General features: G+C 36.9%; 1 protein-coding gene across 5 annotated transcripts; it reads right to left on the reverse strand.

Moving 5' to 3' along the window:
• Positions 1-895: 895 nt before the first annotated feature.
• On the reverse strand, positions 896-11,041 carry LOC131789383 (adenosine receptor A3). 5 transcript variants are annotated; one of them, XM_059106488.2, is made up of 6 exons: positions 10,976-11,041; positions 10,055-10,094; positions 8,256-8,359; positions 7,049-7,169; positions 4,601-4,666; positions 896-2,685 (listed from the first exon to the last, which is right to left on the reverse strand). In XM_059106488.2, the coding sequence occupies exon 6, from the start codon at positions 2,571-2,573 to the stop codon at positions 1,506-1,508; it is 1,068 nt and encodes a 355-aa protein (XP_058962471.2). In that variant the 5' UTR covers positions 2,574-2,685; positions 4,601-4,666; positions 7,049-7,169; positions 8,256-8,359; positions 10,055-10,094; positions 10,976-11,041; the 3' UTR covers positions 896-1,505. The 5 variants fall into 5 exon arrangements, with proteins under 5 accessions (XP_058962471.2, XP_066030598.1, XP_066030599.1 ...); XM_066174501.1 differs by lacking the exon at positions 10,976-11,041 and adding an exon at positions 10,818-10,870; XM_066174502.1 differs by lacking the exons at positions 7,049-7,169; positions 8,256-8,359; positions 10,055-10,094; positions 10,976-11,041 and adding an exon at positions 6,743-6,895.
• Between the last annotated feature and the right edge of the window lie 1,271 nt (positions 11,042-12,312).

Raw genomic sequence — 12,312 nt, forward strand, 5'->3', positions numbered from 1 at the left:
GCATGCGCGCAATTCACGAGTTAAAAATGGGGTAAAATTTAAAGTGCTGTGACAATATTATAAGATGCAAAAAATGAGATGATAAACAGTGAATGTTTTCAATACAGTAAATGTTGATATAGTTGTTCATTGATAACTTGATGCTTACATTATAAATATGAGTGAGTATTACGTTAAGTCGATTGTATGTTAAAAATAAAAGCAAATAAAATGAGATTCTATTCAGAGTAATTTATTGTGTTAGAGGAATATAATCATTTCAATAACTCAACAAAACCCAGTAATGTCATAAGATCAGGCTCTCAATAGAATATGATTCGAATAAAATTTAAGTGATTACGACAAAGGTCATTTGATGACATGGAGAGAGCTTTTTTCCTCTATAACGAGGAGCAGTTAAAGTAAGTTCTAAGACCTTTCCTCAGTCCATGAACGCGTACATTATATATTTTGGTTTTCCCTGGGTGAAAACGTCCGCAATCTTTCATTACTATATCGTATACGCATTCCGCTGAAAGTTATTTAAGCGTCCTAGGGCGCCCTATATTCTGCTAAAAAAAAAGCTTATTTTCATGAAAATCTGGTAACGAGTTTGTCGTGGCAACAGCCTTCATAAGAGGCATCATTTTATTTTTTGGCTTTTTTAGGCGAGCGTAAGGAGAGCATGATTTGCTGAGACTGGAAACCCAAGACGCCCAAGTAGACGCAAAAATGAGTTTACTGAAATCTCTGTAGAGGAACCAGCCTTGCAGCTGGCACTTATTATTACAGCACACCGGTACAGGGAGACCCCTTGCACGTCAGAGTCATCAGGGGACGTGAACTCAGAACAGTGCAGAAAGACCAAAAGACTACTTAGGGACACAGTGAAAATTCCAGCTTTGATATCTTTATTGTAAAGTGAACCTAATAGGTACTTCCATATATAGCTGCTTGAAAGTAATCATGGATTTGCTTTCGCTAAATTGATCTTCTCAAGTCCAAGGTCATTAACTCGCTTTAATTTGGGGTCACTTAAAGAAATGTCCTGTATCAGATGCTCGTTAGTGACACCTCATATTAAAGTAGTCTTCATGCGAGCTGAGTAAAAGTGTAATTATTCTCTGCATTCAGCATTCGATGCTCTTAAGATGTGCCCCAAAATTGTCGGACATGCAATAAATATCCACATGAAAGATCAATATCCACATAAAAGAATGAAGCTATCTTCTTCACTTCGCTCACTCTTGAGAGATGTTATCAATACTTGCGGGTAAATTTCGTATCTACGCCCGACAATGCATATCTCCTATCAAGTACATACCACATAGGTAAATAGGGCTTATCGCACGTGCTAATTGGTATTAGTTATTTCTGAGCAGCAGATGAAACAAGAGTCTGAGAGTAGAGACTGATTTCCGACCATTTTTCGGCATAGTGACATAAATGAACAAATATTTTTGTAAACAGTTTTTAAATATCCATTCCATATCCTGCTGCTATTGCATTTTCAGTGTCTCATATATTCACACAACAGTTTCCAATTCAATCTCCTCGCTATGTTTCTTGCCATTCGACGAAGTAATCAACTTCCTCTGTTGTGAATCAACTTTATTGCTTGTGCATGCAAAGCTCGCTGAAGAAGTAGAGCTCCGTTTCAGGACGATCAGTTTAAAAGCCACAAGGAAGTCTCTTTTAAAAAATGTGTACAGCAAAGGATTGACAACTGAGGTTGTATACCTGAAAATAACGACCCACCGAGATATCTTTTGCAACTCGACTAAGGTTTCCCCACTGACAAACCAGAAAGAAACGTATAAATAAAGTATGAACCATGGCAACCAACATACCACGTATATAATCGCCATCAGAGCGAAGATGATGAGGCATTTCTTGTCGTTCTTTGCTTTCCGCTGAGCAGCCTTGGTAGCAGTCAGCCCCTGTCTACCACTTCTTGCTATAAATTTAAACATGATAGTCTGGGAAGTAACAATCAGGACGCATGGAATCAGAAAGACAAAGGTCAAACAGAAGGCTACATAGCCAACCTTTACCTTCATGAAGGAGACTAAGTCTGTAATGCGCAGTGAGTCCCAAGCGTACGGCATAAATCCAATAATGAGAGCCACGACCCATACCAGGAGAGCGACTTTAAGCATCGCTTTTTTTGTCAGTTGACGATGAACAAAAGGCTTCTTAATACTGTAATATCTCTCTAGCGTGATTGCAAGAATGTGATAGGCAGCTGACATGGCCACACAATTGTTCAACAGGTAGTTAAAGCTCCCAATGTGCGGGTTTGGCATGACTCTAAGTGCGACTACCAAGAACAGAGGTATGCATACGAAGCCGTTCGTAAAATCGCACACAGCTAAACTCAGCAGAAGGCAGTTACTAGGACTTCGAAGCCGCTTGCTTTTCATAAACAGGAAGAAAACAGTGCCATTTACTATGATGATGATGATAGCAAAGGGCAGAACCTCGTAAAGGAGTTCGTATCCTGCATTTTGCTGAACTTTAATGTCATCTGAACCAACAGACACGTTTGGACTGCGTGAAAAGTTCAGTCTCTTTACCTCACTGCCCTGTGACATTTCAGAATCACTCGATGAAAACAGCTTCAACTTTTATACTCTTGTATTTCCCTGTTTTTAAAATATTTGGTGGCTGAAAACTTTGTCTCAATCGACCTCACCAGTAGCTTTCCTGTTGAAATAATCAAATGTTGGAATGAATAGATTTTCTTTTACTTGCTTATTCAGTGGTATAGTGTTTATCGCAGGTTATTAAGAAAGTAATTTTCAAAGATTTTCTTGCATACCCCTGAAATTCGCCTCCAATGAATCTTATGTTTAGTGACTTTACTGGCGTGCCCCCGAAAAATCAAGCCAAGAGGTTCAGATATTTGACAAGCTCGCAGAAGCTGATTGAATCGTCTGGTAGGCATGAAGCATATTACAGAAAACAAACTTCTCAAACATTGCCGCATCTCAGGTTCATCTTTTAAATGAACTGTGTCTGCGTTGATCTCATGAGCTCCATTCTATCTGGCTCGAAAAGGAACAAGTTTTTAACCTCAGCCGTCGTTTGTAACCCACCACCTGTCTTAATAGCCCTCAACGTTGTCATTAGCAAATCACAGATGTATATGGTCAGATTGAATATTGGCTTGTTACAACCACAGAACAGTTATATTCTTTAGCAGTCAAAACCGCAGGCTAAATTACTTTATTTTTCAACCATAAAGGAGAAGTCATGTAATCACTTAGTGATTAGTATAAGATTAGAATTAACGGAAAATTGAATATCGCCAGGATTAGATATGCAAAATTCATCATTCAAAAAACTAGAAAACAGTGTGCGTTTAGACCAAGTCTAACAAAAATGATGAGTGTAATGGCCTGCTCATATCTTCACATCTGTGATCATTTGCAACTGTGCTTCGAAAAGTTGTATTTATAAAAGGAAAAATTTTATACGGAAAAAAAGTCAATACATTTAAACGGTGTGAATTCGTCCTTTGATTTGCGAAAATCAATTCCATTTTTTAAAATAAAATGGTAAACATTCTGGGGCCAAAAACGTGACTTTAATAATCTTCAGTTTGAGTTACATTTGTTTATCATTTTTCTGATTCAGTCCATTTCCTATGTTAAAATAAAGAAACGCTGGCGATCCGTAAGTTTATTATTATCGCTTCTGTCGGATCAATTCCCCCTAATGCGACTTACTCGTTAGACTTGCGCTATCTTTTACGCTAATCATCAAAGAGATCTTCAGTAAAGATGGTATAAATGCCATATGCTAGTTTCTAGCCAACATAAACTACCAACCGTGAAACCATCTGAAGAAAGCAGCGAACTCTAAATCTGTCGTCTATATCCCATCCGTTCCAATCTGGAGGTGTATGTAAAGACCTCATAAGGAAGCAGTGATAGGTTCCAGCCCCAATTAGCAGTCACTCTTTTTTTCGATATAAGCTAAACAGTAGTTCAATTGAAACTGGATAGAATTAAGGTGATCTAAGTGCATACACGACCATCACGAAGCACAGCGTCATCGAATGACCAATTTGATTTAATTCTATGCGCGGAAAATATTTAAATAAATTAGTCCGACCATCTTTAAATTTGTCCCGCTATGCTGTATGCCGCCGGCTATCTTTACCTACCGTTATTTTCTGTTTCTCGCTCTGCTCTATCAACCACTCTACTGACTCCATGGTCGATTACTCACAGTATTTGCTCTTTGAAAAGAACTGATATCTGAATAAAACTGCTAAGTAACCAAGAAACGGCAAGGGAAAAAAAATCAGCGCTCGCCAAAGGTGAAATCGTATTTATAAATTTATATCCTATATTCAACAAAATGGTGTTCTTGGATTCTCTAGAAATTTTTAGCTACGGAGCTAATAAGACAGTATTCCGAGTACTTCTTTAATCAAAATGAAATGACTTATTTGCATAGCTAGAGTCAAAATGAAATAAATAGCTTTTCTTCGTAAATATCGACTCCTATCAATGAGCCAATATCTATTTCAACAGATAATACATGTAACGGAAACGTGATAGCGAGGAAAAAAACTATGTAGAGTTTGAATCAACCGCCATTTATGGTTTACCTCCTAACCTTTCAAGTTCTCTTCTAGGGGTTACATCTTTTTCAACACATGTCTGACATTCGTCTTCTGCGAAAAAAAAGAGATAACATATATCAGCCTAAGAAGGTGTCATTTTCACGCACATGAAAGGTAATTTTCTACATTCCGGAACGACTCTCCACGTTAACTTGGAAACTGAAACTTAAGGTAAAGGCATTGTTATTTAAAGGCTGTTTGTATTTCTGTAAAATGATGGCAGGTGAGGGATGGCTAGCAGCTCTACAGATTGGTGTTGTGTTCTAACACGGTTTTGAGCCAATAATAGGGCTACTCCTCAGTAACCAGAGGGGGTATCAGGCTATCGAGTGTCACGCCCCATCTGCGTTTTAGACAGTAACTTGATTGGAATTTTAAAACAGTAGAAAATTCTGGTATTCGAAAATGGATATGCTCGCTCATGAAATGCACATTGAATGGTCTGTTGTAGAAGTTTCATACCTCTCTTGCAAATTAAAATTTTTGCCTTTTAGCCTCGTTCGAAAATTTTCATAACTGAAATGCAGCTAATGCAACATGCTTTCCAAAGAGTTCCGTTGCCCTTAACGAGATTAAAGGATTAAGGAGGAAAGCCCTGGCGGTCTCTCAATCCTTTGGGGTCTAAAAATCTCAGCAGATCAATGTCCATCTTGGCGAGAAGCGGCGGTCCACAAGCAGATGTGTCCTGTACATGCAAAATGTTTGGTTGTCTACCATCAACAAGAAGATAAGATAGAAGAAAGCTTAAATGGTCCAGAACATTTTTGTTGTATGCGGCCTATCCCGCGCTGAAGCGAGATTGCGACTGTGTTTAGCTTTGTCGCTGATCTTTGTTGCATCACATTTCTGCGGAGTAATTCCGTGTAATGAAGCAAATGAATGAAATATTTGCAGTTTTCGAATTCATCTTTAAGTTTCCGACTGTTTTTTGTTATTTCATAGACAAAATTTTGATCTTTTTTGATATCGAGGAGTGGCAACTTACATATTCAGATATACGAGCGAAGAACCGAGAAAAAGGTTTTTGTTTTCAAGAATTCACATCTGTCAGCGGTATGAAAAACTAAGAAACCAATTCCACTTTGATATTCACTTATTTCACTTCTACTGACCCGTCTACAATCCTACGGAGAATATAGCTCAAAATGTTAAAATATAAGAGATGAATTAATGGTGATTCGTATTGTTTTGCAGTTCCCCTCAAAATTTACGGCATTTTTTATCTAATAAGTAGTTCGTAAGAACTAAGTGTTTCAGTAGCCCACCGGTGCTGGACAACGGTCAGCTTAGAATCTAATAATTTTGTTGATCAACCCAGGAAAGCGTTTCTTCAGAGTCTACACCCAAGGTGATTTGATCGTGAGATAGCACTATAGAGTGACTCTTTTTTTAGCTTTTCTTTTCGCTTTTTCAGACGATTAACTAAAAGAAGCGCATATGATGATGGTACCATGCTGTTACAACCGACATGTTGATTTCCTAAGTACCTGTCTGTGTTTTACCTGAGGCTAGTATAGCCGTAGGACGCACGCCAGAACTCAGTGGTTATTTTTATAACAATGCAGCCCAACAGCCATCGTGTAAATTCCTGTCGCCCTTTTTGCCGATAAAAAACTTGAGACCCAATAGCTTACGTTACAGTGTTTAGGAACAAAAACTGTAACAAAATTTAGATGGAGACGGTTTATAGATCAGAAACTTCGATCCACAATAACAATAACCTGATTACTCATATAGCACAAAATAAATGTGAATATGATCTATTGCACTTAAGAGAGACTAGCATTTGGAGGCGTTTATAGTGTTTATCGAAAGGTGTTTTTAGAAATCATATAAAAACGATAGCAATAAGGTGTAAATGAAAACCTTCCCCGTAGTTATTTAAGCTTTGCTGGATATTGAAATAACAAGCACGGCCCGTCAGTGGCCCGCTGTTTAGTGGCATCCTTAAGACAAAGTTTTTCGGTTAATGATTAGATTTTAAAACAACTCTTTCGAAGTAACACGATTATAAAATTCATGTCTAAAATATGTTGGAGAGTAAACCATTTATCAAACTTACACACTCAATACAACGAATATGAATTTGAGATATGCGAATCGTCCAAGAGGGAACTTGAAGCGTACCCACAGAGAATTTAACCACAGATGCCGTAAGGAGTTGTTTCAAGCCCTTCTTCTTTCTATAAGTTTTTCCTCATAAGAAGTAACGGATGATGATGATGGCTTCTGATGAAGTTGAATTTATAGTCGACATGATAATTCATGACCATCATGGCAGACTATGGCAAGGATCATGGCATGACTATGGCACATGTCCAAGATTAAGCCATTGACATAAATAAAGAAAGAAACCATAATACTTTCCTCTTTGCCAAGCAATGTGTCATTGTCGTAAATATTACGTGGAGAAGTCACTTTTCATTAACTTACGTTCTCGATGGGACTATGAAATGTGCCTTTCTGACTTTTCCGTGGACAAAAGGCCACCAGATGGCTGAAGTGTTCCCATTCCGATGAGAAGGAGGAACACTGTTATGTAAATACCTGTCAACTAAACAATCAACTCCCTGCGTGAAAAGTCAATCATGTGTCATTCAAGGTTTCTAAAAGTTGAATTACTCTGAAACGTGACTGGCTAGAACGATTTAGCATTTCATTTTCCAGGGGAAAATTTGACCTTCGAGATAAATTAGAAATCAGTTTGTTGCGTGAATTATCGAGGGACAAAATTTGGCAACTGTGAATATGATAACGAATGTACTTTCGTTCATTACTGCGACTCCAGCGTGATCACAGAATCTTTTTCTTTCACTTTTTCAGTTGTCGACTATAAAATATGTATGTACGTCTTTGGAGGCTTTATTGTAGTTAGCAGTTGTTCAAGAGGTGTTTTCAAAGTTGTGTTTGAGACATGGTCCTCTACGTTTAGTTATTACTGATTTTCTGACAAACACTGAAAGTCTCTAGTTACCGTTAGTTCGATAATAAAAATGTGGCTCAGAAGTGTTTCCTTGCACAAACAGTTGTCCTTACAGTCAATCGATTCTCAATCTTTTTTTGTTAATCAACTAAGTCTGTAGATTCACTGTTTCCTTGGCGATTAAATTATATTGAACGATTTAGCAATAGTTGTTTTTCATCATTAATTGAACACATAGGCTAAGTATATAAATATCAGGACTCTACACTCGTTTTTATCATTCAAAATTAAAACCAGTAATCATCAGTCAGGAAATAGTTTTTATGGCAAGTTTTGTTCATTGTAGAACGAACTAACTGGAATTATCCAAACTTTCCTCTGCGGTGGAAAACGAAGGGCATTAAGCCGTGATGCGACAATGATCTATACGAGGATTGAGAAAGACTTGTGGAACGGCCCTTCCTTTAGTGGCTGAGCAAATGCTGGCTCCTTATTGGTAGTAAGAAAATCTTTTGCATCATTTTACCAAACTGATAAGCAGCAAGACCAGTTGAAATTGCCAGTCCACTATGTTAATGTACGACGCCTACACGAAAATAACATTTCCACCCTTGTCTCTCGTTTGCTCCAACTATCATGGTCCTCTTCGAGAGGGACTGTTTTGATTGCATTCAGGCTACAACTGATCTATTGTTGACGTAATCTAACACCACTTACCGCAATATTGCACGCTACTGTAACGATGTCTGCGATCAATTCCTTCACTAAATTTCTTAACTGCGTCTTCGAGAAGATTGCGATCGATCCTCCACTCTTTTAGGCTGTGAAAGTAATTGTTGTCATGTAAGGAAAACTAAAATGAAGAAGAGAAGCATGCTGTGTGCCGATTGGTGCTTTTTTCTCCAATCAGAGCCGGCGCTCACCACTTTTGACCGTACTAGGCTGAATGCTTCTTCATAGCTAAGTGTTATTGTAGTGGACTATTAAAAGGTAGCGGAATTCCTAAGTTCGTAGGTGCCAGACAGTTTAAATTTTTTCTCTGTGGGATTGACAGTAAGGTTTTTTAAAAGAAATTTTTTTAACGTTTGACTATTTAATGTGAACTTCACTAGATACTGATTCAAACCGATCATTGATTTGTAACGATTATGTTCAGGAACACGATATAACGTCACATACTAATTCCATTTCTAAGCTGTTTGAAGTTCCTATGAACTTACAGCAAAAAAAGCAATTGCGAGTTTTCCGATAAGCGGTAAAAGGCAATTAAAATTAATATGTCAAAGTGTCAGACAGGCCCATGCCTTTGTCGCCAATAAGATTTAGCGAGACAGAAGTGCATTAAGGATATTCTAATTTCTCAAGAGTAATTTCCTAAAAGATGATAACATTTTTTCTTTACCTAATTTGGTCACAGAAAGTAGCAGATGGAAAGTTTCGTGTTAATCAGGTGATAAACTGCTATATAGATCTTTCAGAGCTGTTAAAAAGGGGCAAATGTTATTGGCAGAACAGATCTTATTGCCGCTATTGATTTCGAAAAAACTTCGAAAGGTCATTTTCTTGCTTGTAACAAGATTCTGGCGTTTTAAAAATGACTCGTCTTGATTGTCACTAAATTTGCACAATTTGGCTTGAGTTCAAGTGTTCGTTACCTGTATGACACATCCTAGGCTAAGCTTTACAAAATAATGATTTATACGTATTTGAATGCCTTTCTAACCGAAAAAAAAGCGTAGTTAATTTGTCTTTTTTTAATTGCCTAAAGGCAAACCCAGAAAATTAATGAATTATTAATGACCTGTATTTATTTACAAGATTTCCAAAAGTTCTGAATTCGATAGAGGACGAGAAAAAAAAAGAATTTTTTGACCACTAACTATCGAGTATTTACCTTGTTTATCAAAAGCTCTCTCTATAAAATGATGCAAACAACAAACCTCAACTATGTCTAAAAACGTTTCGACAACAAGTAGGAAAAAGTTCAATGATAACAAATCGCACAGCGTTTTTTCTTTTTTAATTTTGTATCTTTGTTCTTGTTCTTTTGTCCTTTCAAATTATTTTATTTTTGATTTTTTTTCAAAGCATATGAGTTTTCGAGACCATCTTTATTTTCCATAAATCCGAAGCCGCCACGATCGGCAATTATGGCCTGTTTTCAAGCCTCTGTTTATACATTGTAGACTTAGATATCCGATGCTGACAGCTGACGGATCTTTCATGGTGAATCCTATCAAAATATGAACTTTGTTGCTATCGAAGCCTGCCCATGTTAGCATTGGGGGAACCCGGAGATTTAGTCCTCTAAAAGGCGTATTTTTAAGTGGCACCAGTAAAGTCATTACTCTGATTTGAAATTTATTTGTAGATCCTCCTTCAGTACTGACATAAATTTTTCGAGTGAAACAAAGTGGCGAAAAGACGTTATAGCAGTAATAAGTTCGGTCAAAGTACAATCTGATTGTGAGGGAGAGTTAAAAAAAACAAAAAAGAAAAGTCAGAAAAAGACTCACCTTAATCTTCACTTTTGAATCGTGAATGGAACTGGTCCAGCTGTATACAACAAATCAATCTGGGTTCACCAACTAATCATCACCGGTTAAATCAAAACTACTAAACATGGAAATTCTGAATACCTCTTTCATAAGTGATTCGAGACACAGGGAGACAAAGTGGTTTGGTCCAAATGTTAAATGCCAGCTAATCTAGGCACTGATCACATGCCTTTCCGTTAAACACCTCGAGACTCGTTTGAAATAAAAAAAAAATTGGGATATATAGTTATTTAAGTGACGTTTATGTGACGAATGCTTTTTATCGCTTACGTATGACTTAGTGCATCAAATGGTTTTGTTTAAAATGAGCGTAAATCATCAACTCCGTCTTCTTTGAAATCAGAATTTATGATGATTTTGAATTTTCAGGATTGACAAATGACTCACAAAAAAAGTTTTTCTGACATATGTTTTTCTTTGCGATGATATGTCTTACATTTTTTGCGAGAAAAATATGTCTCCGAGCTAGGAAAAGCTCACTTGAGGATATGAAAGTTAAAAAACCGATCATAGTGCATGAGATAAGCATGAGGCTTCTTCTAAAAGATAATCGACAACAGAAATTTCACTGCCTCAATCATTGTTTCATAAAATTTTCATCAGTTGAAGAGGCTATTTAAACCGAAATTACCACGAGGGCTTGGCAGTAATCTGTTAGCTACTGAAGGCAATAAAATGCCAAAAACTTTATCTACTCTCATGACACAGATGACATTTGTACCTTATAAAACCAATTTTTATCATGAGAGCTCGCTAAGTCACCAATAAATAACATCTGCGATCAAAAATGCCATAACGAGCACTTCATTCCATGCCAAAAAAGTATAAAATAACTTGGTTCATCATCGGAACAATAGTCAATTACCTTCTTACACTTACCTTTCTTGGAACGTGAGCAATCTTTTAGAAGGATCTAATACAAACAAAGAATGCTGAGTTTCCAAATGAACACGAAAGCGATATAAAGTCAAGAACATACAGCACCTGACTCAATTCTAATTGAATTAGTCCATTAGTGTCATTTTAGGTATTACCATTACATCTTTACCTAGCCTTTTTCATTAATAGAAATGGACAACTTTTAAAAACGTTTTTTAAAAGCTTTTAGCATATGAAACACATTATATTCGCCAATTGGTTGAGGCAGTTCCTTTCATTTTTATTTCGAGAATTAGCAAATCCAGATTAATCGATATCTTAAACTTAAAATTGGAATTTATTCTTTTTAACCGATAATCATTTTTATTGGTTCCCAAGGGTTGTAAAAATAATCTGATCAATCTTATGATCCTAATTTTCGGACAAGTAGTATCTTATTCTTACTGAGCTCCTCTGGCATCAGGTGCGTGAGATACACCATCACAGGGGCTCAAATGCAAGACGGAAGAGATTTGAATTAAACTTGGCAAATCGATTAATACAAGTTTTCCTGCTTTTCATAGAATCAGTTCTCGATGAGAATGCATTTTAGGAAGTTTTCAAAGGTGCTTTTTTACGGGTCGTCAGCTTTGTGAATTTAGGGAAACGGTCTAAACAATCATTTTTATACACTACAAATCGTCAGTCTTTTAATAGCTTGCTCTAGAAATGTGAAATAAATATGTCAGAATGATCGCGGTCAAGTAGCAGAACAGGTGAAAGCCCTGTTCCAAAACCTGACTGGAAATAGTAACTAAACCTTGAAATGAGGAGAACCGTTGAAGCGCTCATTCGGCTCCGACGAAAATTTGCCGAGGTCAGATGATCATGGTGAAAGTATTCCAACTTTACATTCAATCACCCGCTTCCTTACTCCACTAAATTTGAGTATGTGACTCTTTACCCATTTTAGGTTGAATTAAGAAAGTTTACTCAGCTGCTCCTCCGTGGGCTGATATCACGATAACCTCTCGAAAGCTTTTGAGTAAACCATATCTCTTAAGTTCATGATTCAACCTAACTTCCTATGTCATCGGATTTAGCAAGAACCTTCTTTTTTGCAAAATGTAAATAGAAACCATGTAGAATTTCCATTCTGGTCCAAAAAATAGTTGGTATTTAGAAAGATAACTATCCTTTACGTGTCAACATGTTCAGATGTGTTTCATATCCACGCAAACTTACAAAATGGTCTGAGGAAAATTGTTTGAAAATGTAAAAATTTCGAGAACCATCAGTTTTTAGATATGTTTTATGCGTGACTAAATGACAAAGAAAAGAAAACAGAAGGAAAAGTA

The sequence above is a fragment of the Pocillopora verrucosa genome, chromosome 11, assembly GCF_036669915.1.
Source record: "Pocillopora verrucosa isolate sample1 chromosome 11, ASM3666991v2, whole genome shotgun sequence".
Classification (NCBI taxonomy): domain Eukaryota; kingdom Metazoa; phylum Cnidaria; class Anthozoa; order Scleractinia; family Pocilloporidae; genus Pocillopora; species Pocillopora verrucosa.